General features: G+C 47.0%; 2 protein-coding genes across 5 annotated transcripts in view; one reads left to right on the top strand and one right to left on the bottom strand.

The window, feature by feature from the left end:
• The first annotated feature begins 82 nt into the window (after nt 1-82).
• katnb1 (katanin p80 (WD repeat containing) subunit B 1) lies at nt 83-9,815 on the top strand. 2 transcript variants are annotated; one of them, XM_037094966.1, is made up of 21 exons: nt 83-248; nt 746-821; nt 1,465-1,618; nt 2,012-2,142; nt 2,261-2,378; nt 2,462-2,562; nt 2,802-2,843; nt 3,066-3,149; nt 3,253-3,368; nt 4,142-4,213; nt 4,293-4,443; nt 4,829-5,019; nt 5,230-5,378; nt 5,842-5,892; nt 6,114-6,178; nt 6,614-6,844; nt 6,966-7,115; nt 7,210-7,286; nt 7,469-7,543; nt 8,235-8,351; nt 8,752-8,893. In XM_037094966.1, the coding sequence occupies exons 3-21, from the start codon at nt 1,579-1,581 to the stop codon at nt 8,891-8,893; spliced, it is 2,103 nt and encodes a 700-aa protein (XP_036950861.1). In that variant the 5' UTR covers nt 83-248; nt 746-821; nt 1,465-1,578. The 2 variants fall into 2 exon arrangements, with proteins under 2 accessions (XP_036950861.1, XP_036950862.1); XM_037094967.1 differs by lacking the exon at nt 746-821 and having other exon boundaries at nt 8,752-9,815.
• A 1,973-nt stretch (nt 9,816-11,788) lies between these two features.
• The window catches only part of kifc3 (kinesin family member C3), a 40,033-nt gene continuing 25,283 nt past the window's right edge, over nt 11,789-26,538 (bottom strand). For 2 of the 3 annotated variants that reach the window (XM_037094959.1, XM_037094957.1), the window contains exons 5-22: nt 25,049-25,137; nt 24,217-24,282; nt 23,817-23,960; nt 23,398-23,679; nt 23,145-23,318; nt 19,714-19,861; nt 19,500-19,630; nt 19,086-19,197; nt 18,515-18,696; nt 18,167-18,271; nt 17,929-18,059; nt 16,983-17,106; nt 16,260-16,389; nt 15,646-15,875; nt 15,293-15,439; nt 14,847-14,976; nt 14,348-14,394; nt 11,789-12,794 (exon numbers count right to left, since the gene is read on the bottom strand). In XM_037094959.1, coding sequence (XP_036950854.1) covers nt 12,786-12,794; nt 14,348-14,394; nt 14,847-14,976; nt 15,293-15,439; nt 15,646-15,875; nt 16,260-16,389; nt 16,983-17,106; nt 17,929-18,059; nt 18,167-18,271; nt 18,515-18,696; nt 19,086-19,197; nt 19,500-19,630; nt 19,714-19,861; nt 23,145-23,318; nt 23,398-23,679; nt 23,817-23,960; nt 24,217-24,282; nt 25,049-25,137 — 2,381 coding nt within the window. In that variant the 3' untranslated portion in view covers nt 11,789-12,785. The remainder of the gene's footprint in view (nt 12,795-14,347; nt 14,395-14,846; nt 14,977-15,292; nt 15,440-15,645; nt 15,876-16,259; nt 16,390-16,982; nt 17,107-17,928; nt 18,060-18,166; nt 18,272-18,514; nt 18,697-19,085; nt 19,198-19,499; nt 19,631-19,713; nt 19,862-23,144; nt 23,319-23,397; nt 23,680-23,816; nt 23,961-24,216; nt 24,283-25,048; nt 25,138-26,538) is intronic. The other variant, XM_037094958.1, reaches the window with a different exon arrangement.

Genomic DNA, 26,538 nt, shown 5'->3' with positions numbered 1-26,538 from the left:
CATGTTTATTTTTCATTAAACAAATAAACGTGAAATGCTGTTGTAAATAAAGTTTATTTGAAAAAGTCATGTTGTGACGTCAGCGGAAGTGGAGGGTTTGTCGCTCAGTTGCTAAGCTGCAGCCGAGGAGCAGCGAGCCTGTCAACAAGTTGTCATCAGCTGCTGAGACAGATTATCTGCTGACGGCTTCACGTCCAGACTTTAACCTCCCGCCGCTTCACATGATTCACGGCGGCGGACACACGAAGGTAAACTGACTGCGACGTCACCGTTCACACAACAACTAGCCATAATTAGCTAACCTTTGCTAACTGGCATTAGTTAACTGCTAGCTAACCTTGGCTAGTGTTACCTCCCGGGCCGCGACCAGACACTTTAAGTCTTGTTTGACTGAAAACAGTCGATGGTTGTTAATGAATATAACTTAATAATCTGACTTTACTGTCTCAGCTTCTCTTCAGTCGCTTAAGTTGAGCCTCTTGTTGTTCATCGTCAGTAAACCTGCGGTGTAAAGTGACGCTCGACTAATTAGTTTAATGGTGTTTCTTAATAAGCTTACTAAACTGTTACTTAGCATTAGTTAGCTTAAGTTAGCTACATTAGACGCTTCCCTCAGTTACTCAGTTAATTCTGTGCCACTAGTTTCAGCTGTTGATCACATACAGGATCATAATGAAAACTGTTTGTGACTGTATATGTTCAGATATTAGACGTTCCAGTACAAACTGCAGTATATATACTTCAGGTGTGTCTGTGGAGCAGTACTCCTCACACTGTACATCCTCTCACCTGTGTTCAGCACCCCAGTAAGGTAGTAATTAGTAAGTATTACCTAATCATCTTGAACATGCTTCTTTTCATGCATTGATATCGAATCAAACAAACAACTACATTACTCATTGATATTTATTAGCAAGATGATTTAAGAAGTCGTTTGTAAACTGTGTGTTTGAATGGTTGATTTGTGTCCATGACGACTGGCTTCCCAGCAGAACATCACATCTATTTGTTCTTCATGTCACCTGTCAGGGGTTTTAAAGAGGCCATATTTAACAATTTGTATCAATTTACATGAGTTAAATACATTTTTATTGGCCGTATGTGAGTGAATTGTATCATGAGGTGAAAAATGGGACTCTCCCATCTCTCGTGGTCGTCAGCCTGCCCCTGTTCAAGTGGTTTAATGCTGCTGGACTCATTAGGGAAGGACTCAGGTTGGATTTGCCAGAACAGTCCAAAGGATTTTACTCACGTTCTCGAGTGTCTCGTCTCAAGAGTCTCTCCGCTCTGCTAACAGAGCAGCAGCTAACGTCAGTCAGGAAATTGGGTGCGTTAACATTAATGATCAGCTTTCAGCACAACACAGAAGGTCCACAGAGAACCTTTAATGTTGTGGCTGTGTGTGTGTGTGTGTGTGTGTGTGTGTGTGTGTTGTATCATTACATGTGTATTGTGTCTCTGCAGGTGGAGGACGCTCATTGCAGAGTGTAAAAGCTGATGTCTGTCCTCACTGATCCTGACTGAACTTCATGAATTAACCTCAGCAGTCGACCAGCAGTTCCAACAAGTGTGACCAGTATGGCCGCCGCCAACACCACCAAGATCTCATGGCGACTGCGTGAGTCCAGCCTCCGTTCATCCAAACACTGATGGAACAGTGAGATACAGAAATGAAGCTGATGTTGTGGCAGAACTACATTTTTCAGATTTTCTTTCCTGTGATTCATCTCATGACACCTCATATTTGAATGTGACCTCTCGATTTAGTCCGCCTCGTTGAACATCATGGACAGTGCTGTAAATCACAGAGCAGGAGGGCTGAATGGCAGTACTGTGCTCTGTAACTCTTTAATCCTGCTGCTTCAACCTCAGTACACAAAGAAGAATGACGCTGCCTCGTCTCTGTATGAACAAGTTACTGTACTGGAGTACAGAGACACTGTGAGCCAGTGCAGCGCTGCAGTAACACCAGCAGTAGATCTTACTTTGTTCCTCATGTGTTGTTGCACAGACGAGTTCGAGGCTCACACCAGCAGCGTTTCCTGTTCAGCTCTGGGGAAAAGCTCCGGCCGCCTGCTGGCCACAGGAGGAGAGGACTGCAGGGTGAACCTGTGGGCTGTCAGCAAGGCCAACTGCATCATGGTGAGACAGCTGAGTGTGACCTGAACATCACCTCTTCTAGCAGTATGTTGAGCTGAAGCTCATTTTCCGAGAGGTTTCCAGCTGCTTTGTATCCTGACTGTGTGTGATGGTCTTTCAGAGTTTGACTGGTCACAAGACCCCAGTGGAGTGTGTGCAGATCAACGTGTCAGAGGATCAAATCGTCACTGGTTCTCAGTCTGGATCAATAAGAGTCTGGGACATGGAGGCTGCAAAGAGTGAGACTCAGTTATTTCTCTGTCTGATTCAGCCTGGTGCTCAGTGAGTGTCTGTCAGTCCTGACGTCTGTCTTCTTCTCCAGTTTTAAGGACTCTGACGGGACACAAAGCGAACATCACCAGTCTGGGCTTCCATCCATTTGGAGACTTCCTCGCCTCAAGCTCTATGGACACAAACATCAAGGTAGGTGTGTGTGTTGGTGTGTCTGTGCTGGTGTGTGTATTTCTGTTGGAGACCAGTTGGAGCTGAAGACTTTGGGAGATCGAACATTTTTGGTTATTGAGGGTATTTCAGTGTTCAGGACTGTTTGTTTGTAGTTGTGATGGTTTATGTGAGGAGCTCGGGAATAAATTGTGTCACTGTTGATGAAATGTCTCTTGTTTTCATCTTATTTGATCGTGGTTTTGGTTCCTGTCTGTCAGCTGTGGGACATCCGGAGGAAAGGATACGTCTTCAGGTACACGGTAAGAGCTGTGTGTGTGTATGTGTATGTGTATGTATGTGTGTGTCTGTGTGTGTGTGTTGCTGTGTAGCACATTTAAAAAATATATTAAAATGATATTTAAGGTGGGTAAAGCTTATGTCCCACTTCAGAGAGACATCAGAGCTTGCAGTTTGTGGTGTGTGCAGGATCAGAATAACAGCTGTGAGCAGGTGTGAAGGACGAAGTTGTGTTTGTGTTGCAGGGTCACACTCAGGCGGTGAGGAGCGTGGCCTTCAGTCCAGATGGGAAGTGGTTGGCTTCAGCCAGTGACGATGGCACAGTCAAGGTATAATGTCATGATCGATGCAAACGCCACAAATTTGACATTGTCAGGATTTTGTCAAAATAATCACAATATGAAAAAAAATGTCTCCTCTGGTGTCTGTCAGCTGTGGGACCTGATGCAGTCCAAGATGATCACAGAGTTCAAATCTCACACTGCAGCCGTCAACATCATCCAGTTTCATCCCAACGAGTACCTGCTGGCATCAGGCAGCTCCGACAGGTACGACACCACACCTGAACCGGCTCTCCACGGTCTGTCGGAGAGACGATACTTTGTGAACATTGTGAGTGAGTGGCAGGATCCTGAAGGACTGTGACTGAGTGTCCACCAGCACTGTCACAATTTCACTTCTTAACCAGAAGCAGTTGTTGTTGTTTCTGAGGAGGCTCATGAATGATGCTGTGTTGTGATGAAGCTGTTCCTGCAGCGTTTTATCATTCTGAGGCTGTGTGTTGGCAGTGTTGGCAGTGTTGGCAGTGTTGGCAGTGTTGGCGGTGTTGGCAGTGTTGGTGGGGTTGGTGGTGTTGGCAGTGTTGGTGGTGTTGGTGGTGTTGGCAGTGTTGGTGGGGTTGGTGGGGTTGGTGGGGTTGGTGGTGTTGGTGGTGTTGGCAGTGTTGGCAGTGTTGGCGGTGTTGGCAGTGTTGGTGGGGTTGGTGGTGTTGGCAGTGTTGGTGGTGTTGGTGGTGTTGGCAGTGTTGGTGGGGTTGGTGGGGTTGGTGGTGTTGGTGGGGTTGGTGGGGTTGGTGGTGTTGGTGGGGTTGGTGGTGTTGGCGGTGTTGGCGGTGTTGGTGGGGTTGGCAGTGTTGGTGGGGTTGGTGGTGTTGGTGGGGTTGGTGGGGTTGGCAGTGTTGGTGGGGTTGGTGGTGTTGGTGGGGTTGGTGGTGTTGGTGGGGTTGGTGGTGTTGGTGGGGTTGGTGGTGTTGGTGGGGTTGGCGGTGTTGGTGGTGTTGGTGGGGTTGACGGTGATGATGGTGTGTCTCTGTCGTCTCCAGGACCGTTAAACTGTGGGATCTGGAGAAGTTTACGATGATTGGCTCGATGGAGGGAAACACGAGTCCAGTCAGGTGAGTTTCTCACTTCAGAGCAGGTTGGTGAGCATGTTGCTGTCATGTGACGTCTGACCTCTGACCCCTGTGTGTTCAGGTGTATCTGCTTCAGCCAGGACGGCAGCTGTCTGTACAGCGGGGCCACAGACTCTCTGCGGGTCTTCGGCTGGGAGCCCGATCGCTGCTTCGACGTGGTCCCAGTGGGCTGGGGGAAAGTGTCCGACCTGGCGGTGTGCAACCAGCAGCTGGTGTGTAGCGCCACCTACAGGAGAAAACCTGTCCTTTTATAAACGTCTTTACATGAAGCCTCCAAACCAGCATCTGAAGCCTCTCCTCCCCCTCCTCCTCCTCCTCCTCCTCCTCCTCCCCCTCCCCCTCTTCCTCCTCCCCTCCTCCCCTCCTCCTCCTCCCCCTCCTCCCCCTCCCCCTCCCCCTCTTCCTCCTCCCCCCTCCTCCTCCTCCTCCTCCTCCCTCCTCCTCCTCTCCTCCTCCTCCTCCTCCCCCCCTCCTCCCCCTCTCCTCCTCCCCTCCTCCTCCTCCTCCTCCTCCTCCTCCTCCTCCTCCTCCTCCCCCCCCCCTCCTCCTCCTCCTCCTCCTCCTCCTCCTCCTCCTCCTCCTCCTCCTCCTCTTCAGATCGGTGTGTCTCACCAGCTCTCCAGTGTTTCGTCCTACGTGGTGGATCTGAAGAGGGTAAAGAAGAGCGGTGGCTCTGTGATCCAGGGAATCATCCAGGACAACCAGCCGCTCACAGAGCCGAAGGATCCTAAAGGAGCCGCACTGCGCCGGAACTACGAGAGACCCACAACCACCTGCAGCACTCAGAGGTACGACGGCCTACAGATGTTTGAATGCACAACAACATCTGGAGAGCAAAAGTCCTTTTGACCGCACGAGATGTTAATCATCTGTCTACAGAAACGTAGTTTTTCTTTTATTATTTGTAAAGATCTCTCCTGGCTTCTTGGAAATAGAAAACTCCACACGCAACATTCAACATCATGGTGTCACTCAGTCACATGTTGTGATGTCATCAGGGTGAAGCAGAGGTCAGACACTGATAGGCGGAGCCCTGAAGGCGAGAGGCGGAGCCCCAGTGAGGACGAGGCAGACGAGAAAGTGTCGTCAGCGGAAATCCACAACGCAGAAGATTATAAAGAGATCTTCCAGCCCAAGAACGCCATCTGTAGGTCGACTGCCAGCATCACACCTGCAGCCACATGATCACCTGCAGCCACATGATCACCTGCAGCCACATGATCACCTGCAGTCACATGATCACCTGCAGCCACATGATCACCTGCAGCCACATGATCACCTGCAGCCACATGATCACCTGCAGTCACATGATCACCTGCAGCCACATGATCACCTGCAGTCACATGATCACCTGCAGTCACATGATCACCTGCAGTCACATGATCACCTGCAGCCACATGATCACCTGCAGCCACATGATCACCTGCAGTCACATGATCACCTGCAGCCACATGATCACCTGCAGCCACATGATCACCTCTCAATATAAATATTAATGTTTGGATGGGATCATAACTTCAGTTTGTTCACCTTCTGTTTGCTACTGTTAGTATTTATATATATTTACTATTATTTACCAGAGTTACTGACTCGGTATTTTTCTCTGTCAGCTCGCACTCCTCCCAAGATCTCCGAGCCTTTCCCTGCTCCTCCAGAGGACGGTGAGTCCATCACACACTGATCGCAGCACAAACTACATCACCAGCCATGATGGAGGGATCTTCTCTTCAAGCTGGGACAGTAGTTTACATCATGTGACGGCTCAGTTTAAAGTCTGAAAGTAAAGTGACATGTTGGAAACATCAGCCTCCTGATGTCTGGTGTGTCATGTGAGTCAGGAGGACACTGAAGTCACTGCTCTGCTTCTTCTTCTTCTTGTCAGAGACAATATTAGCAATTGGCCGTCAGCTGAAGGACATGATATCTCCTTTTCCTGACAAGCAGCAGGTCAGTGAATGCAGCAGCAGCCTGTCTGAGGTTCATCAGTCATATGATCATGTTGTTTGTTTGTTGCTGTTCTCTTTCTTTCCGTGTATGAAGCTGAATGATCTTTATTCTTTATGTGTGGGAAAAGAAAAGATGACAAAATTCAGCAGGTTTCAAGGTGAAGGGAACATTTTTCACTTGTTATAAAAAAAGAACACTCAGAAGTAATTTGAACATTTTTTTCTGTCCTGAATTTCTTGTTTTCACCGATGAAAAAAACTGAAGGCACATCTGTGAAGGACAGATGATCCTGTAATAGATCCTGTGTGTTCTCCAGTTCAGTCATAAACACAGGAGAGAAAAAATCATTGGAATCAGATTTAGAGACTGGATCACTGGCAGAACACTCTGCACTCAAGGCTTCTGTAGTCATGTTAACAAAATCGTGTGTCACAGATTCCTCCGCTGGCCTCCTCCACACCTGTCCAGAGGGTGGAGCCTACAGTGGTCTCCTGTGTGAAGCGTCCGGCCCCCTCAGCTGTCAGCACGGCGTCCTCCAACGCCCCCGCCCAGGCCCCGCCCCCTCCTCAGCCTCCCGTCACCACGGCGAAGTCTAAACCACAGGCCAAGATCATCCTCAGCACCCGGAACGAACCCATCGGCCTGAACGTGGCCGACTTCCTGCCTGTGAGTAAACACACACACGCACACGCACACACACACACACAAATTCCAGTTCGTTAGATTTAGTTAGACTAAGTGTGTGTGTGTGTGTGTGTGTGCGCGCGTGTGTGTGTGTGTTCCTCAGCCTTCACCCAACAACAGGGGCGGAGCTCTGAGTGACGAGGAGGCTCTGTCTCAGATCAAGAAGGGTCACGACACCATGTGTGTGATGCTGAGCAGCCGACACAAGAACCTGCAGACAGTCCGAGCTGTGTGGGCCCGAGAGGACATCAAGGTGAGACGCCAGGTGTTACAACAACAATCTGCTATAGCCAATGAGAACGCAGCTCTGCGGAATACTTCACTTCCTGTTTCCTTCCTCTCTACAGAGTGCTCTGGATGCTGCTGTCTCCATGAACGACCTGTCGATAGTTGTGGACATCCTCAACATCATCAACCTCCAACCGTGAGTCTCACACACACACACACACACACACAGTTTGGTTCATACTTACAGCATGCGGTCCACATCAGGCAGTTTGTGTTGACGAGCCAGTTCTGATGGGATCTAAGTGATGAATGAGTTCATGTTTTAAATAAAGATTCTCGACCTCAGTATTTGTTCTCAAGCAGTAAGTGTTTTTTCAGGTCGCTATGGAAACTGGACCTGTGTACGACGATTCTTCCTCAGATCGACAAACTGCTGCAGAGTAAATATGAGAGGTGAGTGGCTTCGTTATCGTCCTGATCAATGAATCTGCTGATGAGTTTCTCACTGAGCTGACTCACTGTTCCCTGTGAAATGACAGAAAAATGTTTGACATTTCTCAAAGGTGACACAAAACCCAGAAATATTTAGTTCACAGTGACAAAGAAAAGCTTTGGATCCGAGCGTTGAGCTTGAATCGGTTTATCAATTATCAAAAACATTTTCTGCACTGATAGTGTGGGGAGGTGACAGTGAAGACATTTTATTTTAAAAACACTAAATCTGAATCATCAGTGATGGAAGATTTTACTCCTCTTCACATCAGCCGTGACCATCAGAACACCTCCAGAGGAGAGACGTCTCTATGGAAGCCCCGAGGAGACGAGTGAATTATTTTCTCTCCCGAGAACTGGAAAAAAAACAGTTTTGCTAGGTTCATTTTTTTAGTGTTGTAAAAAATGTGTCCTGACAAAATGTTTTTCCATCCTAATAAAAAAAGATGTCTTTCAATCTGACACAGAAAGATTATATATATATTATATTTTACAGATTGAAAACAAAGTTCGAATTTAGGAAGATTATTCTGGCAAAACTGTTTTTCATACATGGAAAAAGAAAAAATCACTTGTCAAGTCATAAAAACAGGAGCGAAAACGTCATTATCTGTATGAAACTGAAACTGTGTTTGTGTGTGTGTGTGTTCAGCTACATGCAGACCGGCTGTACGTCTCTGAAGCTGATCATGAAACATTTCTGGTTGCTGATCTCTGAAACGCTGAAAGCCTCTCCGTCTGTCGGAGTCGACATCACGCGGGAGGAGCGGTGAGTCTCCGTCAGCCTCAAAATACAGATGTGTTAACAAAGTTAATTCCACCGTCGTTCGACCGTACGAACACACGACCAGGATCAAACTCTGAGTATCGTCACCCGGGATCATAGTGAAAAATGTTTAAGGTAGCAAACAGTGTGTTAAACTTCATGCTGATGCTTCAGTCATCTGTGAAAACACATGAAATAATCTTTTCTTCTAATTAAAAATCATTAATAAAAATGTTTTTGAGAAATTGCGAGTTAATGCAAAAGTGTTTCAAAATAATTCTCTCCATGAGCTTTTCAGGCTCGTTAGTTGTGTTGTCTCTCGTCAGACGTGACTTCTGTTAAACTGAAGCTTTTGTCGTCTGCAGCTTCCCGTCAGTGAACTCTGTTGTTTTTGTCGCTGCAGACACCAGAAGTGCCGAACGTGCTGCAAGCACCTGAAGAACCTGAGCAACATGGTGAAGAACAAGGCGGCGCAGGTCGGCCGGCACGGCAGCGCCTTCAAGGAGCTGCAGCTGCTCATGGCGCCGCTCGACGACTTGCTCTGAGTCCGAACACAGCAGACGGCTTGAAACTGCTGAGACAGCAGACTGAGATCATCAATACATGATCATCAATACGTGTCAGCTGATCAGCAGCGGGACGCAGCAGACTGACGCTACAGAAGCTCCTTTGAAGCTTCAGATTTCTGCACTTTTTAGTCAGCAGTCCTCCAGACTGTGGGAGTAATGAGAGTGTTAATGGAAGACATTCTTCTTCTACTCTGAAGGAGCGCAGCGACATGTTGAGGACACTCAGTCAGAGAAGAAGAACGACAGTTTGATGAGCGGTCTGACAGCCGGCAGTGACGTCAGAGCGAGCAGCTTTAACGCTTCTTCACCCGAGAGAGAAACAATCAGGAACAGACTGAACATCATCGTTTACTGAGTGACAACAACACCAACCTTAAAGGAACAGTGCACAGAGTTTAACTAACGTCTGGTGAATGTGAAGCTCGAGCCGACAGGAAGCTGAAGTAGAAGAAACAGTTCAACACAAACATTTGTTTTATGTTTTTGTCCAGCTGAAACAATCGGACACAACTTGAGTGACCTGTGGAGCTGCTGCTGCACAGAGCCAGGCTGCCTCCTCTGTTTCCTGACCTCATGCTAAGCTAAGCTAACCCGCTGCAGGCTGTAGCTTCATATTGATCAGACAGTCTGAACATCGTAGAGGAGTCAAACTGCTCCTTCAGTGAATCCATGAGACTCGACTCGTCTTCACAGGAAAGCTGAAGCAAAGTGATGAAACTATTATTAATATTTAATAATGAGCAGGTGTGTCAGTCTGGAGTCAGGTATTCAGTTCACCTGAGACACTGTTAGTCCGTCAGGTTTCACTGTGGTTTTCTACTTTCTCTACTGTTAGGCCTTCTGTTTTAAGTGTCCTGTTCTTACTGTGTATTTAAATAAAGTTGTTCATGTTGGATCAGAGGAGAGTCCGTGTTGTGCCAGCAGGGGGCAGCAGAGACGCTGTACACGAGTGTGGAGGCAGACAGGTGAGCACTGAGCAGGTGTGACGTTTACAGGTGGAAGCCCAGCGTCAGGTGGGCGTGGTCAACCCTCCAGCCTCTGTTTGTTTGTTTGTGTTGAGTTATTAATGAACAGAAGTGCTGTAGATTGTGTAGATCAACGCAGGCTTTATTGTTGTTGAGGCGAAAAACTGTTGAGTTTTTCTTTTAACCTTTCTGTCCTCTGTGTTTGTACCACCTGGAGGATGCAGGTGATGCAGTGTCAGACTCGCAGTTTCTGTCCAGAAACATCCAACAAGAGAGTCTGACTGATCGCTGCTGCTGGTACTTTATTGTGAATTAAATAAAATACAAGATAAAATGCAGGGGGTTTAAATCCGAGATGCACAGGAAGTTGACAGCCTGAGGTCGATGACTGACGGGGAGCCTGCAGAGACCATCGACCTCAGTGCTGCCTCTCAGAGGTGGCACCACCACAGAACATATGTCACCAAACCAGAGGTAAAACATGTAAAACATAAAAAACTTAAATACGGCTCCTACAGTTGTAAACAGGCCAGACGAACAGATAACCAGCACAGTCTGGATCCACGGCGCCTACACCAGGTCTGGAGAACCGCTCGGGGGACTGGTTCTGTTTCTGTCAAGTGAAAGTCACTCAAAAGTACTCGAGTAAAAGTGTCTGACTGACGATACAGTGAATGAATCTAAAAATGTGTAAGTTTGGCTCTCAGGTAATCTGTAAAGTAACTTATCAAATAAATGTGGAGTAAAAAGTAGACTCCAAGAATACAGTAACTCTGTCCTGTTATGAAGGTTTTTATTCTTTTTTTAAAAACCTGAAAAAATTGTTTACTTGCCATTATGACAAAAAGGATTTACTGAGAAACAGGTTGTGGCGCGCTGCTGCCCCTTGTGGTCAAAATGAGTTTCACACACCTGAAATAAAAGGGTTTTTTTTCTTCTAGTATGACAAAAATGTTTTCTTTTTCTGTCATGAATAAAACACTTTTATTTCAGTCCTGAAAGGTTTTTTTTCTAAGAGCGTAAAGCTTTAGCAATATGAATCTGTATCTGTTTTTAATATTAAAGATGCGACTACATCGATAGCGGACCCCGGTATCAATATAAATTTACCATTAACCAGTCAATGGCCAGAGCATCTCTCAACTCTCGTAAAACGTTAAAGGTCAACACGAGATTCTCTTGAGCGTAACGTTGCGTATCTAAGGGAAAAAACACGTTAATAACATGTCTGACAACTCCAGCACAGTTTACTATCCACCAGAAATCTAAAGTTTGGAGGAGATTTGGATTTTATAAGGAGGGACGTTTAGACAGAAGTCTGGCTGTATGTCAGGACTGTAGAACAGCTGTTAAGTGCAGCAGCAGCACCACAAATGTGAAAACTCAGCTGGTGAGACGGCCTGGAGAAAAACTACGTACATGCAGCTACATGCGTATCGAATCGTCTTATGAGGCAGAGATGCACACCTCCAGTTTTTTCTTTTTCTATCCTGAAACGAGCATTACAGCCACTTGTGGTCAGAATGAGTTTCACACAAACCTGAAAAAACTTTTGTTTTCTCTCATGGCAAAAAAAGAAAGAAAGAAAGAAAGAAATACTGTCACGACAAAAACACTTTTATATTTATCCTGAATTTCTTTTCTATCATACATGAATGTTTTCAGTCTTGTTGCTAACATGAGGCTGTGTAGCGCTGCTGCTGCCCTTCATGGGAACATAAAGAGATTATCCTGCATAATATTTATCACTAGTTCTCAAGTCGAACACAGTTTATATCAGATTTAGAAGAATGGATCAGCAGAAAGAAAGGACTTCTGTAGGGCAGAGACAGTCTGGAGGCCCGCAGCATCCGCAGGACAACGATGTAGAACATCAGCGAGTCAACATGGAGGCCGGAGTCACACGTTAGTTTCAAGTGTTTATTAAAAAGGAATACAAAAACCCAAACTGTAGAAATTTCTACAGCGGAGACAAAGCAAGCAGACAGGTTGATCAGCAGCTGATTCCTGTTACTACAACTACAACTAACTAGTCGCTCCACCTGCGTGAGCACCAGATCAACAGCTACAGGTGTGTTCTGTGTCAGGTCAGAGGTCACCTGTGGTTTCCTACATGTGTTTTCTACAGAGGTGACGAGACGACAGCAGGAGCACACCGACGAGAAGCGGTCGAGGAAACTGAAGATCTGAGCGAGTTTTTCTTCAATGAGCCGAAGGAAGAAGAAGCTTCTTCAAAAGTCCACAGGAGAGAAGAAACACAACAATCATGTACACAGGAGAGGATTCCTCGTATTGCTCACGTCTTATTGGACAGCTCGGGATCAGTGGAGTACCCTGATTGGACAAAAGAGGACCGTGAGGACACAAAGACAGCCTCTGTTAGAGAACTACAGGCTACGTGTCGGTAATCTGAGTCTTCAGATCAGAATATTAAGATTAACCTCAGAATGTTCACGTGGCTCCTCCACCAAAAAATCAAATAAAATCAAAAATAAAATCAAAATGTAACAAAAACAAGATTAAAGCATGTCAAACATAAATATATAATAACCATATTATGCATATATTATAATCAACCACATCTGGAATTGTGGGTTAGAAAATAATCTAGAAGTTTAAAGTGCAACTTTACAAAGAAACAAAAGAAATACTGTGATTGTAGCCGAAAATGTTCAGGTTTCAGTTCTACATCCGTCAGCGCTCCAAGCGTTTGGCCGGTTCCTCTGCCGACACTCGACAGAGATTAAAGTCTGTTTCAGTTCAAGATTAGCTCGTTAAAGTTCCCATCAGTCTTTGCTCCTTCAGTGGTGGAGGAGGAGGAGGAGGTGGGGGAGGAGGTGGAGAGGCCTCAGGGTGCTGGCAGACACCCTGCGCTCCTCTCCGGGTCTCTCAGGCCGTCAGCTTCAGTCGTCCTGCAGAGAAAACCAGAGCGTGAGACGGCGGTTCTGTGACCCGGCTCACTGTCACCATGTCCACACTGCTGCCAACAGACTGGATCCACACCAGCACTCTCATTAACTCCTAATTAGAGACATTTATCATGCCAACAGGCTAAAGTTTGGTCCATCATAACGTGGCTCAGAAACAATGGAAGCAAAAAACTACCTCCTGAAAATTCTCCATGACCCTCCAGGGCCTCCGTACAGTGACGCGGAGCAACAGAGCCAAGTAAATTTAGAGGGAAATTTCAGGAGAATGTTGTTGTTATTTGTAAAACTGGTGCAAAGAATTTCTTTTTCAAAATGCTTTTGTAAATCTGACTTTTGACTTCAGTTTCAAAGTGAAGAAAAAATGTTTTTTCTCCTCAAGTTTTTTTCACATTTCACAGACTAAATATTTTCAGGGAACTTTGAAATATCATCCTGGCAAAAGTATTTTCGCACTGATTCTCAGCTCATAAACTTAGAGAGAGACGTCAACTGAGCTCAGACAGGAAATGGATCAACTGAAGAAATAAAAGCTTCACTTGGCCCCTCGGGGACATTTTGAGGACGGGGAGTCCGACCTGAATCTTTTTCTGTGTAACTTTGTGTTATTGACACTGAAGCGTCAGGACGAGGCGTGACGGCCACGTCAGCTGCTACGACTGTTGCCATGGTGACCTGCAGTAGAAACTAGTTCAGAGTTAAACTGTTGGAGTCATGTGACACGAGTTAAACACATTCGTCAGTGTGGACATGGAGGTACACTTCCCACAATCCTCGGCTCAACAGCAGGACGCCAGGCGGGGGGGGGGGGGGGGGGGGGGGGGGGCACAAATCATCCAGACACCAACACACTCACAACACCCAGACACCCTGAAGCCACAAAGAAGAGATTCATAATGGAAAAACTACAGCCGTCATCTAGGTGTCCAGGACAGCATTAGCCTAGCTTAGCATAAAGCCTCGCTCCATCACAGGATACAAGTATTCCAGAGTCTGATCCACACACTGCGTTTACTGAGAGGAGCCATGGTGGTTTCAGTTAGCGTTAATGCTAACTGATAGCATGTTAATCAGACCTGTTCTGTTTCGAAGGAGCTTGGCTAGCAGTCTTCATGCTAAGCTAAGCTAAGCTAACAGACCCTGCAGGATCCAAGATGTCGGACTGTCCCTTCAACTGAAACGTGAACTTTCTTTGTGACTTGAGCTTGTTTCTTCACAGAAGTCGAGCTCTGATAAGAACAAGACTTCAGCACTCGAACAGGCGACACAAGCAGCACGACCCGCTGGGCTCAGTGGGCTCAGTGGACTCAGTGGGCTCAGTGGACTCAGTGGGCTCCGTGGGCTCAGTGGACTCAGTGGGCTCCGTGGGCTCCGTGGGCTCCGTGGGCCCGGCTCACGGCCCTGCAGGCACACAGAGAAGCTGCCGGAGCTGTGGGGGTTAGCGGGGAGTGTTAGACAGAGGGAGGGAGGGAGGCACCATGCCATGCTGAGCGCGTCCATGCCAAGCTATCCACCAATCAGCATACACCCCCACCTACCTGCCCACCGTCCCCCACCAATGGACTGGCTCTGTCTACCTGTCTGTCTGTAAACCAACCAATCAGACCACAGAATGAGGACACAGAAGAAGAGCGACCGCGGCTGCTTTCATCTCAGTCTCTGCTCTCCTACATTTCCCATAATGCCTTTGGTCAGCCTCCAGCACATCAAAGCTTTAAATACTTTCACAAGTTCACAGATGATCAGAGTCAATGTGAATGATTAGTTTTGATGCATTAATAACATCCAGAGCAGATTAACTGATGAACGTCAGCAGATTAGAATAAACTCAGATTAAATGCTGTCAGTGATTCTCTGCAGACGCTGATTAAGAAGTGTCAAAGCAGAGCGGAGGTCAGTGACGATGTCATCAAGAAGAGAAGAATTTTAAATTAACTTGATGTGAAATTTAAAATACAAAAAACTGTTGCAGCATGTTTTATTCATACTGCAGTTGTATTGACACCTGTGTGTATTTATACTGCAGGTGAGTGTTACCTGTGGACAGTTGGGACTGGGACCTCCTGCGGGAGCTGCTGGGGGTTCTGGAGGCAGAGGAGAGGGTGGAGCCGGCGCTGCTGGCCCGAGAGATGGGGAGAGGGACGGGGGTCACCGGGGGGGAGTCCAGCTGAGGGGGTCAGAGTTCAGATCACTTGTTTAACATGTTCCATCTTGTTTGTTTTTCTGATTCTTCTTCCTGAACTTGTTGCGTCTCGAGCTGCTGTAACAGGTTAATGTCCTCATTGTGGGATAAAAAATATTACAAGTAATCTTTTTGTATTTTAATTCACATCATAAAATAATTAATTTTTATCTTACATGTTTAGAGCTGTGAATAATTTAAAAACAGTTTCACCAAAAACATGTCAATGAATCTATGTGTGTGTGTGTGTGTGTGTGTGTGTGTGTGTGTGTGTGTGTGTGTGTGTGCGTGTGCGTGTTACCTCGACGCTGTCGTGGGTTGGCGAGGATGAGGTGGACGAGTTCTCGTGTCTCCGGGAGGACGAGGAGCTCAGCTCGACGCTGCGAACGCGCTGAGCGAACTTCAGCGAACACACCGACTCGCTCATGTTGCCGGGCAGCGGAGACACCTGACGACGAGACGCAGGACAAATTACAGACAGGAAGTCTCAGTCAAACACCAGCAGCAGGACCAAACGCGTCTACAGGTGATCTCCTCTCAGGTTGTAATTTGTCACATTCAGGTTAGAAATCCGCCTGAAAGCTTGAATGATGTAACACTCATCATAAAGGGGCGCTGCAGATCTGAACCAATCAGAGACAGCCGTCTGTTTACCTGCACCATCATAAGCGTCTTGCTGTCTCCGCTCAGAGAGTCCTGCAGCAGGTAGGTGAGGCGCGAGTTTCTGAACGGGACATGGGAGTGTTTGCACCGCAGCGCGTTGATGACATCACCAAGCGCCGACAGTGATTTGTTGATGCACTGAGCTTCTCTGAGGCGACTGCCCTCCGCCCCCGACTTGGCGATCCTCTCCGAGCCCGCCAGGTCCACCAGGTTCAGCTTACCTGCAGCCAAAACACACCAGAGACCGCTCAGAACGAGGCGCGGTCGACACGCTCGACACACCTGAGGAAGCTGACATCATCACATTCTAGACAGGAAGCAGCGGCGAATTAATAAATCACAAATAATCAAATCCAGCAGGGTTTTAATCTGCACAGATGATATGACTTTATAGAAGAAAAAGCTCCTGTGAGCTAAAGGCTAAAGTTAGCATGCTGACACACTGATGTTTAGCATGTTAGGATGCTAACATGCTAAACATCAGTAAAGTTACTGAAGCTGATGAATGTCATCAGTTCTGCAGGTATTTGGTCATAACAAGGTGTGTGTGTGTGTGTGTGTGTGTGTGTGTGTGTGTGTGTGTGTGTGTGTGTGTGTGTGTGTACCTTGTGTGCGGTTCCCAGTAGCAGAGTTGAATCCGGACACGGTGATGATGAGCAGAGCATGTGAACGAGAGCTGTGTTCGTTCAGGTTGGTGCAGGCCGTCGCTCTGTTCATGTGACCCAACTCGAACACCTGAGGACACACACACACACACACACACACACACCTTCACTTCACATTTATTTTCTACAACTCAAAACAGTTTGAACACAAATTATTTAGACATTTTGTTTTAGACCAAAACTCAGAGATTGAATTTGACCCTGATAATAACATGATGTTGAGGTTCTTTGTGTACATTTAGAAAAACAATCAATCAAACTAAACAGTTTGAACATTGTTATTTATATGTTTATATGTTTTTTTGCTGTATTCAATGAATTTATGTAAAAAAATGTTTCTGAATCATCACATTTTGGTTTTATTTCAGTTTTACTTTGGTCTCACTTTTAAAAAACAGAAATCCTCCCACGTGGAGCTGAACCAGGAGTTTTAGCATTTTTTACTGAAAGATGATCAATAATTGATTATAAATATAGGTAAAGGTTGACTGTTGGTTGATTAATTATGTTTTTATTTCTTCTCGTCTGAAATCTGTGTGAAACTTGTTTTAAAGGTGCAGAATGAGCTTCACAGGTTCATGTTACAGAATAAGAGCAGAAAGCAGCAGCAGCTGCCTGCAGGTGTTTTACTCTGAAAGGACCAGCACAGCAGGAAGTCCTCACCTTGTTGATGTCCTCGGGGCTCTGGACGGTGAACTCTGTCAGTCCGGGGACGTAAAGCTGTCCGCTGCCGTCAGGGTTCATCTTGATGTCCAGCTTGTCGGTGGGATTCTCCCCCAGCAGGTTCCTGAAGGACAACAGAGACATTTACAGCCTGCAGGCTCCGACTCAGGGCTCAACAACCCACAGACAACAAGCTCCTCCCCCAAACACTGACTGTCCAATCACGACCAAGGTAACACACACACACACACACACACGGTCTTCATGTGAAACTTTGAGATTTTGAATCAGCTTTAAATAACGTTAGCTCACGTTAGCTCACGTTAGCTCACGTTAGCTCTACATGTTTCCAGATTTAAATCCATCTTCTGCTTTAAAACCTGTGTCTGTGTTAAACTGAGCTGCTGCTAATCTGAGAGTTTAATCTGACTCGAGCTCTCAGAGTTCTGCTTCTTTCTGCCAAACCCGTCCAGATGTTGTTCCCTCCGGGGCCTCAGACAGATGTGCTGTTACACAACAGCTGGACAGATCAACACATGACTTCTAATATGATCCACTTTTATATAACTGCTCTCAAACTGCAGGAGATCAGAAGCACTTTGTTCATCACACGACAGACAGCAAGAAGACAGAATTAAAATTCATCACGAGAAGAATAAAAACCGTGAGAACTAGTTTCTCCTGATAGAAAGTAGAAAGAGTTTGTACGGTGGCCTTACAGGGACATCTCAGGTTCAGCTCGCCTGTGTTTCGGCTCAGTTTAAAGGAAACGCAGGCAGACAAACTTTCTTATGAATATTTCACAACTTCAAACTTTTCCACGGTGACGTCGACACGTTTCCCTCAAACTGTGTCTGAATCTTCACTTCATCTAAAAGTGAAGTTCTGTGTGTCTGTTCTGACAGATATATTCTGTACAGTGACTGACTCAGGATCAGTTTCTCACCGCAGCGTCTCGTTGTAGATCTCCACCATGCTGACGGTGATGTTGTAGTCCCAGTCTGGAGCTTTGTCCGTCACCTCAGAGAACAGCAGGCGGAGTGCTCGCTGGTTGATGCCGGGGTCGTCCACCACGCCCTGAACACACACACACACACACACACACACAGATGTGTAATGACGTCCGCTGGGTGGACAGCAGACGGGGAACCAGAACCAGACAAGAACACCAGAACATAAATCACCTCCATGGTGTAGGTCTTTCCAGAGCCGGTCTGTCCGTAGGCAAAGATACAGACGTTAAAGCCGTCGATACAGGAAGTGACCAGAGACTGGACCTCCTGGAACACCTGATGGACCAATCAGAGAGGAGACAGGCTCAGAATGCAGGTCGTCCCTCTGACATCACACTGATGCCATAAAACTGTGTTCCACCATTATGTCCAACATCCATTTGATTCATTATGTTTGAGTTCAGATAAATAATAAGAGACAACTCGTGGTAACGATTACTAGCCAATCACAGCACAGCAGGGCGGGCCGTGATGTGTTGCCATGCCAACACTTCCTGTCTGCCGTGAGGAGCCACCCACCTCTTCCTGTGTGGCCTGAGGAGAGAAGACTTTGTCCAGTTCAAAGGTCATGATCTTGCCCTTGTTGGAGAGGTAGAGGACGGCGTCATCTTCCGAGTCGAAGCTCAACATGGTTTTGGCGTCGGCGGAGTCCTGCTCTTCCTGACTGACCGGCCGGACGCGGCAGAAAACACGGATGTTACCTGGAAACAAACGGCGGCAACACGTGAGCACTTTTGTTCATATGACGTCCAAAACCTCCAGCTGCTGGTTCCTGGAGGGCGTCTCTGAATTCAGTCTGAGTTTTCTACGTTTGTCTTCAGTTGAACATGTTTCAGGCTGATTCAAGTGTTTCTCCATCGCGCTCGTGTTTCTGGTGTTGTGCAGCTTTTCATGGAGGAAACACACAGAAACTTTTTATTTTACGGGTCTGTAATGTCCTGAGAAGCTTTCTGGAGAGAATTAACATTATCTGACACTGATTACACCTCACAGTGTTTCCTGGCTGCTGTCCTGCAAACTTCATCCAAACTTTAAGAGTGAAGCTCAGCAGAAACGAGACTCAGCTGAGGATCGTCGGTGTGTCTCTGACCTTTGAGTCGCACCAGCTCGTTGTGACATTTCTTCCTCAGGTTCATCTCTCGCTTGTATTTACGCAGCAGCTCCTGATTGGCACTGCTCACCTCGCTGATCACCTGACAGATCTGACACACACACACACACACACACACACACACACACACACTAATGACTCAAACTGAATGAAATCATGTGAACTGACTCGAGTGATGAGTTGTGAATGTAAATTCCTTCATGTACATTAAAGCGTTTCACTGCTTTTACATCTTTGAACTCGGTTGTTGAGTCACTTGAAGCAGTTTTGTTAAATCAACTCTGATAATAACTGATGATAATAACAACGACATCTCATCTCTCGCTGAGTTTCCTCACGAGCAGCTTCACGTGTTACTAAAGTGACCCTCTGTCCTCTGAGCGGCTCACTGACCTCCTGTTTGGCCTCTGTGATCGCCTTGTCCAGCATGAAGGGGAAGTCCTGCACCTGCCTCTTCAGACAGTTGTAGTCACAGGTGAGCGTCCTGAGGGCCGGCTGCAGGCTCAGCAGGTTCATACGCACTCCTGAACACAACAACACACACAGTGAACACACGAGTCCTGACACACACCATCACACGCCGCAGAAACAGGAAACGCCATCTGACCCGCCAGGTTCTCGTGGACCGCCTTCATCTCGCTCTCAGCTCGGATGAACGCCTCCTCGATCACGCGGTTCTTCTCCTCCTCCAGGTTCTGCATCTCGGCCTCCAGCTGACCCTGAGCTCGCTCCATCTCTCCCTCATAGACCAGGATCTGGAGGAGGAGGAGGACAAGATGAGAGGCGACACACAGACGGACACAAAGAGCGACAGCAGCTGAGAGACGATCACATCAGTCTGCTGCTCACCTGCTGACGAGGAGAACGTGATGACGACAGTAATGAGTCATCACACACACACACACACACACACACACACACACACAGTGCACCAGTTCAATATTCATCAGATGTGTTTATATACAAATATGTTCTCGTCTTTTCTCCCTCAGATATCAGCCAACACTCAACTTGAAACTAACAAGTCTTAAAAATAAAAAATGTCACGTTTCTAACATGAAGCCGATGTTTTCTCGTGTGTTTGTAACGTGTATTTATTTTTTTATATATTCCGTTGTTTCGTTCTTTGTCTAGATGAAAACAGAAAGCGGAACAACTGAATCAGTTGTTCCGCTTTCTGTTTTCATCTAATCTTATGTGTTCAAATCAAATTAAAAATAAATTAAAAAAAAACAGATTTTCACCTGCCTAGAAATGAGTCAGGTTGATAACTAGAATGGTGTTCTTCTATTTCACAGACAGGAGCTGCTACAAATTAGATACACATAATATCATAATAAATACATGAAGAAATCTCAGCCGATAAAATGCTGAGTCACTTTGCCATCAAATGATGAATGAATACATGGAGATAAACAATCTTTAATCTAACTTTGTTGATTCTTCATCTCTCATCGACACATAAATTATCTTCACGTCTTTGGACTCAATCTGAATCATCTAAACTAAAAACACTGACACATCAGCAGCACAAACAGAAACTACAATAAGACAGCTAGTTTCACTGGAGGACACACAGGTGGGTCTGATCACAGGTGTACAAGGTTCAGGGGGCGGGGCCTGAGACACAGGAAGGCTACATTCACACTGCAAATTTAAGTGACATTTGTGTTCATTTCAGCAGATCAGCTTCATCTGTGTCCAGAACATAGACAGGTCCAGGATGTGTTAACCTAGCTTAGCATAAAGACTGGAAGCAGGGAGAGACAGTGAGCCTGTTCAACAGCTCCGAGTCTGCTGAACAGGTGTGTCGTGGTTTTAGCAGTTAGCGTTTGAGTCACACTGAAGTTTAAAAACTTGATCACGTCTGATGTTAGAGGGAAACAGAGCAGCTAGCTTGTTTGCTAACTAGCAATCATGCAGCAGAAGTAGCTAATTTAGACTGCAGTAGCTGCAGCAGTGGTGACTACACAGCTAACTGAAGCTAACAGCAGCGACGGTTCCCCTCTTCTTCCAGTCTTTGTGCTAAGCTAGGCTAATAGCACATGTTGTCACGTTGATCGAATTAAATCTGATCTCAGCAGTGAGTCAGCTGTTGGCGTCAGTGTGAAGGAAGACCACAAGGAGCACTGGGAGAGATGTACTGGGTTCATTAACAGTACCTGGTGGGTCAACAGGCTCCAAAGCTCCCAGTAAAACCAGTTCAAACCACATTTGGACCTTTTCAGTAATAAACACATTTCATTTATTACATTTATTGAACCTTTTGTCCATTTTGGATTAAAATGCGATTTAGACTTTATTGTTCTATATATAATTACTTAATGATGGTAATCTACTTTCACTCTCACGTCAGGCTTGTTGAAGGGACCACGGTCCAGACAGGACAGGATCTGAGTCAGTGTGTTTATGACCTCCGTCCTTGTTTTCATCTGGAGGTTTTCAGTATTAATCCAGATGGAGCGCCTGCAGACACTCTGGGATTAAAACTGTCTGTATCTATAATCTGATTTTAAAATATAATAAGTTAAATGTCAGGAAGCAGCTGTGTCTTTAGAGATGCTACAATAAAAATGATAAATAGATTTACAGTCAAGATGTTAAAGTTACATTTTTTATACTGACAAAAAAATAACTATAAGTGCTTAATTAATCTTATTTGATATTTTCTTTTTTCTAATTGTATTAAAAACATTGTGCGTCTGATGACTGAATGTTTCTTTACACATCGGCTGGTTGTGAACGAGCTGACGGAGTTTCTGAAGCTTTGAAGCCTGGATACTGTCAGCACAGAGCCTCGCTCTCGCCGTGACCTCAGTGATGTCACAAGGGAAGGGGGCGGGGCCAACCTTGGACAACCTGCGAACCACCTCGCTGTTGCCCCGGCCGATGGTCTTGGAGAGGAAGCCGCACAGACGGCCTCGATCGGCAACCAGCTGCAGCCGAACGCATGCAGAGAGAAGAAGAAGAACTACAGAGGTGAGGAGGGGCAACTGACCTGAGGGATGACATCATCACCTGCACAGTCACACCTGAGCTTAAAGGGCTGTTCTGGCGATTTTCAACATTTACTATAATTGACATTGTCATTCTGACTTTGTACCAAAAAACATTTTATTTCCTTGAATCTGTCACGATGTTTGTGTCTGACAGACGCCATTCTGACTGCAGACGGATCCAAACCCAGTTCAGCTTCAACAGTCGGCAGAAAAAAAAGACAGAATGTTCCTTTAATTCAGGTTTTTCTGACATCATCAGCTTCCTCACTGACGACCACAACAGATCACCATGGTAACCTGCTCGGGATGAGGTTAAACTTAATTTACTCAAAACCTGCCAACAGTCTGACCACCGACCAATCAGATCATTTGTTTGTTCATCAAAAATATGTAAAATCAATAGAAACATTTTTTATATCTTGGTCCAAGAGAATCTTTAATGTTGATTTAAATCTCAGTTAAAGAATAAAAGAGCAGAAGCAGACGGAACCATGTGACCAGGATTCTAACTGACAACGATTCTCTGACCCACATTATCAGCAGACATCAGCGTGTTAACGAGACAGACTGCAGGTCATCACAGAGGAAACTGACCTAAATACAAAAATATCCTCATTTTACGACCTTCGAGACAGAAAAAGTGAAACATAGAATACAGATTGTTAATGAGGCAGTGAAGTGAAATGAGGGTTTAATGGAGCATGATGGGAAATCAGGGTCCAGGTCAGACGTGGCTCAGTCAAAAATAGACTTTCCAACAACTCTGGTCCATTTAGAGCTCTTGGAAATGTTTATTCTGTCTGCTGATGGAGTCACTGGCTAACAGTTTCCCTCTGCTTCCAGTCTTTGTGGTATGCTAGGCTAATGACACTGACTGAGACTGACTCTGGAGACAACAGACAACAAGATTTCTTAAAACACTAGAAACAGGTGTGACACAGACAGACAGACAGGTGTGACACAGACAGACAGACAGACGGACAGGTGTGACACAGACAGACAGGTGAGCTGCAGCAGAGGACGCTCCTGTTGAAGTTACCTGCGTCCTGAGCTGAGCGCAGGTCCTCTGTGACTCGTGCAGCTGCGTCTCCAGCTCCCTCAGCAGCTGCCTCTGAACCGACAGCTGCTCCTGCAGGCCGGCGTTCTTCATCTGCAGTTCAGCCAGAGCTTTCTGAGAGTCGGCCGACTCCACCTCCACCGTGTGGGTCACATACTGGAGGACGACAAACAATTCAAGGTGCTGGTTTAATATCACACTGAGCCTCACTTTCACCTGTGGTGTAGTTCCTCACCTTGACTCTGGGGGGCGTTGCAGCCTGCCTGGCGAGCTCGTCCTCACACTCCTGCAGTCGGAGGGTGAGTTTCTGCTCTGCCTCCCCCTGCCTCCGCCGGGTCTCCTCCAGCTGCCTCCGTCCATCGTCCAGCTGTCGGGTGGACTCGTCCAGCTGCAGGCGGAGGCTCTCCACCCTGGAGGTTTTCTCCAGCAGCTCTCGCTCCAGCTCAGCCAGCCTGTGCTCCCTCTGCCGGGCCTGGTTCTCCCAGCAAGACACCTCCCTCCGCAGGGCCTCGGCATCCTGCAGCCCCGGACAGACTTTATATGAGGGTGTGTGTGTGTGTGTGTGTGTACCTGGCTGTGTGTATGTGTGTGTGTGTACCTGGCTGTGTGTATGTGTGTGTGTGTACCTGGCTGTGTGTGTGTGTGTGTGTGTACCTGGCTGTGAGGGCAGTGGCTGCAGCTCTCTGCAGCAGCGTCGAGGCTGTGAAGCTCTGAGCTCCTGCATGACTTCAGCTCCTGCTTCAGACGCTGGTTCTCCACCACCAGCAGCTCCAGCTGCTTCTCCAGGTCTGTCGCCCCCTAGAGGACACACACACACACTTCAAATCAATACCTCAAAATTTGTTATGTTCATATCTAACTTCTAACTAGAAAACATGTACAGTCATTCTTTCTTACATCCATGATACAAGAAGGTGTGTGTGTGTGTGTGTGTGTGTGTGTGTGTGTGTGTGTGTGTACGTGCGCGCGTGTGTGAATGTGTGTGCAAGTTATATTCATATGAATGCTGTGTTTTTTCCCAGGGTTCCTCAGGAATGTGGTCCAGCAGTCTCACCAGTTCAGAGCGAAGTCTCTCCACCTCCTGAGTCTGATCCAACAGCTTCTCCTCCAGCTCCTCCACCTGCAGACACGAAGACATCACATTCAGTAAAAACAACTCCTCCAACAACTCTGTTTCCAGTGTTGGAAGCAGCAAAGCCAAAACTTTACATTTTCTCTTTTTGTCTCCACTGAATATTATGTGATGTTAAAACTGAGTGAAATATTGTAAACACAGAGTCCATGTTTGTTCTGGCTGCATCGTTCTATCGAACATTTTTATTATTTCTTCAGTTTCTTCCAGTTTGTGATACTTCCTAACCCTAATCCACAAGCAGGTTAAAGTATATTTAAGTTAAATCTACACGGACATTCATCCAGTAGTGGTGGAGATGTTTCAGTCTGACTTCACTGTGGCTGAAGAGTTAAAACGTTTCAGCTCGTTTTCTGTCAAACTTTGTCTGCAGTTTTAGAACCGAACATCAACACAGAGATCATTGAAGCTGCTGATCAGGCTCACAGTGACATCAGTGAAACAAACCTGTTCAAGTGTCAAACTGGTTTCACGTGTCTCACTTATATGCACATATCAGTCTGACAGATGAACACCTGTAGATACACCTGTCAGAGAACATTGTTACACACCCGCGACTTCAAAACTGAAAGTTTGTTCACAGAACCGAAACAAACCACTCAGCTCACACCGACTGCTTTGAGAACACTGATCCAAGATCAGCTTTAAAAACTGTGAAGATGCTGAAATGTTAAAAAACTAAAAAGCAAACAACTTCCTGAAGAACTACTGGCAGTTTACAGACTGGTGAAGACGTGATGCATTTCCTGCGTACCTGTGTGCGCAGCTGAGTAACGAGCTGCTCTTCTTCTGGACGGCTGAGACAATCTAAAGGTTGTTCACCTGGCTGCAACACCCTCACACCTGAACACACACACACACACACACACACACACACACACACACACATATTATCAATGATTTCCAGTAAAATTATTTTTTCATGAAAATAACCAAGCAGCCCTCCTCCTTGAACCGGCACCTTATCGTGGTGGAGGAGTTTGAGCACCTGAATGATCCTAGGAGCTATGTTGTCCAGGGCTTAATGCCCCTGGTAGGGTCTCCCAAGGCAAACAGGTCCTAGGTGACAGGTCAGACTAAGATCGGTTCAAAAGCCCCCAATGATAGAGATTAAAATGAGGATGTGTACGTCGCCCGGATGGGCGTCACCGGGGCCCCACCCTGGAGCCAGGCCTGGGGTTGGGGCTCGCAGGCGAGCACCTGGTGGCCGGGTCTTAGCCCATGGGACCCGGCCGGGCTCAGCCCGAAGGAGCGACGTGGGCCCGCCCTCCTGTGGGCTCACCACTCCCAGGAGGGTCCAGAAGGGGCAGGTGCCGTGTGATTTGGGTGGCGGGGGCCCCAGCGACCCAATCCCCGGATGGTGACTCTAGCCATGGGGACATGGAATGTCATCTCACTGGGGGGGAAAGAGCCTGAGCTGGTGCGAGAGGTTGATCGGTACCGACTAGAGATAGTCGGGCTCTCCTCTACGCACAGTCTGGGCTCTAGAACTGAACTCCTTGAGAGAGGCTGGACTCTCATCTACTCTGGAGTTGCCCGCGGTGAGAGGCGGCGAGCTGGTGTGGGCTTGCTTATAGCTCCTCGGCTCAGCCGCCATGTGTTGGAGTTTACCCCAGTGAACGAGAGGGTCGTTTCCCTGCGCCTTCGGGTCGGGGATAGGTCTCTCACTGTTGTTTCGGCTTATGGGCCGAACGGCAGTGCAGAGTACCCGGCCTTCTTGGAGTCCCTGGGAGGGGTACTGGAGAGTGCACCAACCGGGGACTCCGTCGTTCTTCTGGGGGACTTCAACGCTCACGTGGGCAGCGACAGTGTTACCTGGAGGGGTGTGATTGGGAGGAACGGCCTCCCCGATCTGAACCAGAGTGGTGTTTTGTTATTGGACTTCTGTGCTAGTCACAGTTTGTCCATAACGAACACCATGTTCAAGCATAAGGGTGTCCATATGTGCACATGTCACCAGGACACCCTAGACCGGAGGTCAATGATCGACTTTGTGGTCGTGTCATCTGGCCTCCGGCCGTATGTCTTGGACACTCGGGTGAAGAGAGGGGCTGAGCTGTCAACTGATCACCACCTGGTGGTGAGTCGGATCCGTTGGCAGGGGAGGAAGCTGGACAGACCTGGCAGACCCAAACGTATTGTGAGGGTCTGCTGGGAACATCTGGCAGAACCCTCTGTCAAAGAGGTCTTTAACTCCCACCTCCGGGAGAGCTTGGACCTGATCCCGAGGGAGGCTGGGGACAT

The sequence above is a fragment of the Acanthopagrus latus genome, chromosome 4 (genome assembly GCF_904848185.1).
Source record: "Acanthopagrus latus isolate v.2019 chromosome 4, fAcaLat1.1, whole genome shotgun sequence".
NCBI classification, from domain to species: Eukaryota; Metazoa; Chordata; class Actinopteri; order Spariformes; family Sparidae; genus Acanthopagrus; species Acanthopagrus latus.
Note: the sequence above shows the minus strand (reverse complement) of the source record. Positions and strands in the feature narration are given on the sequence as shown.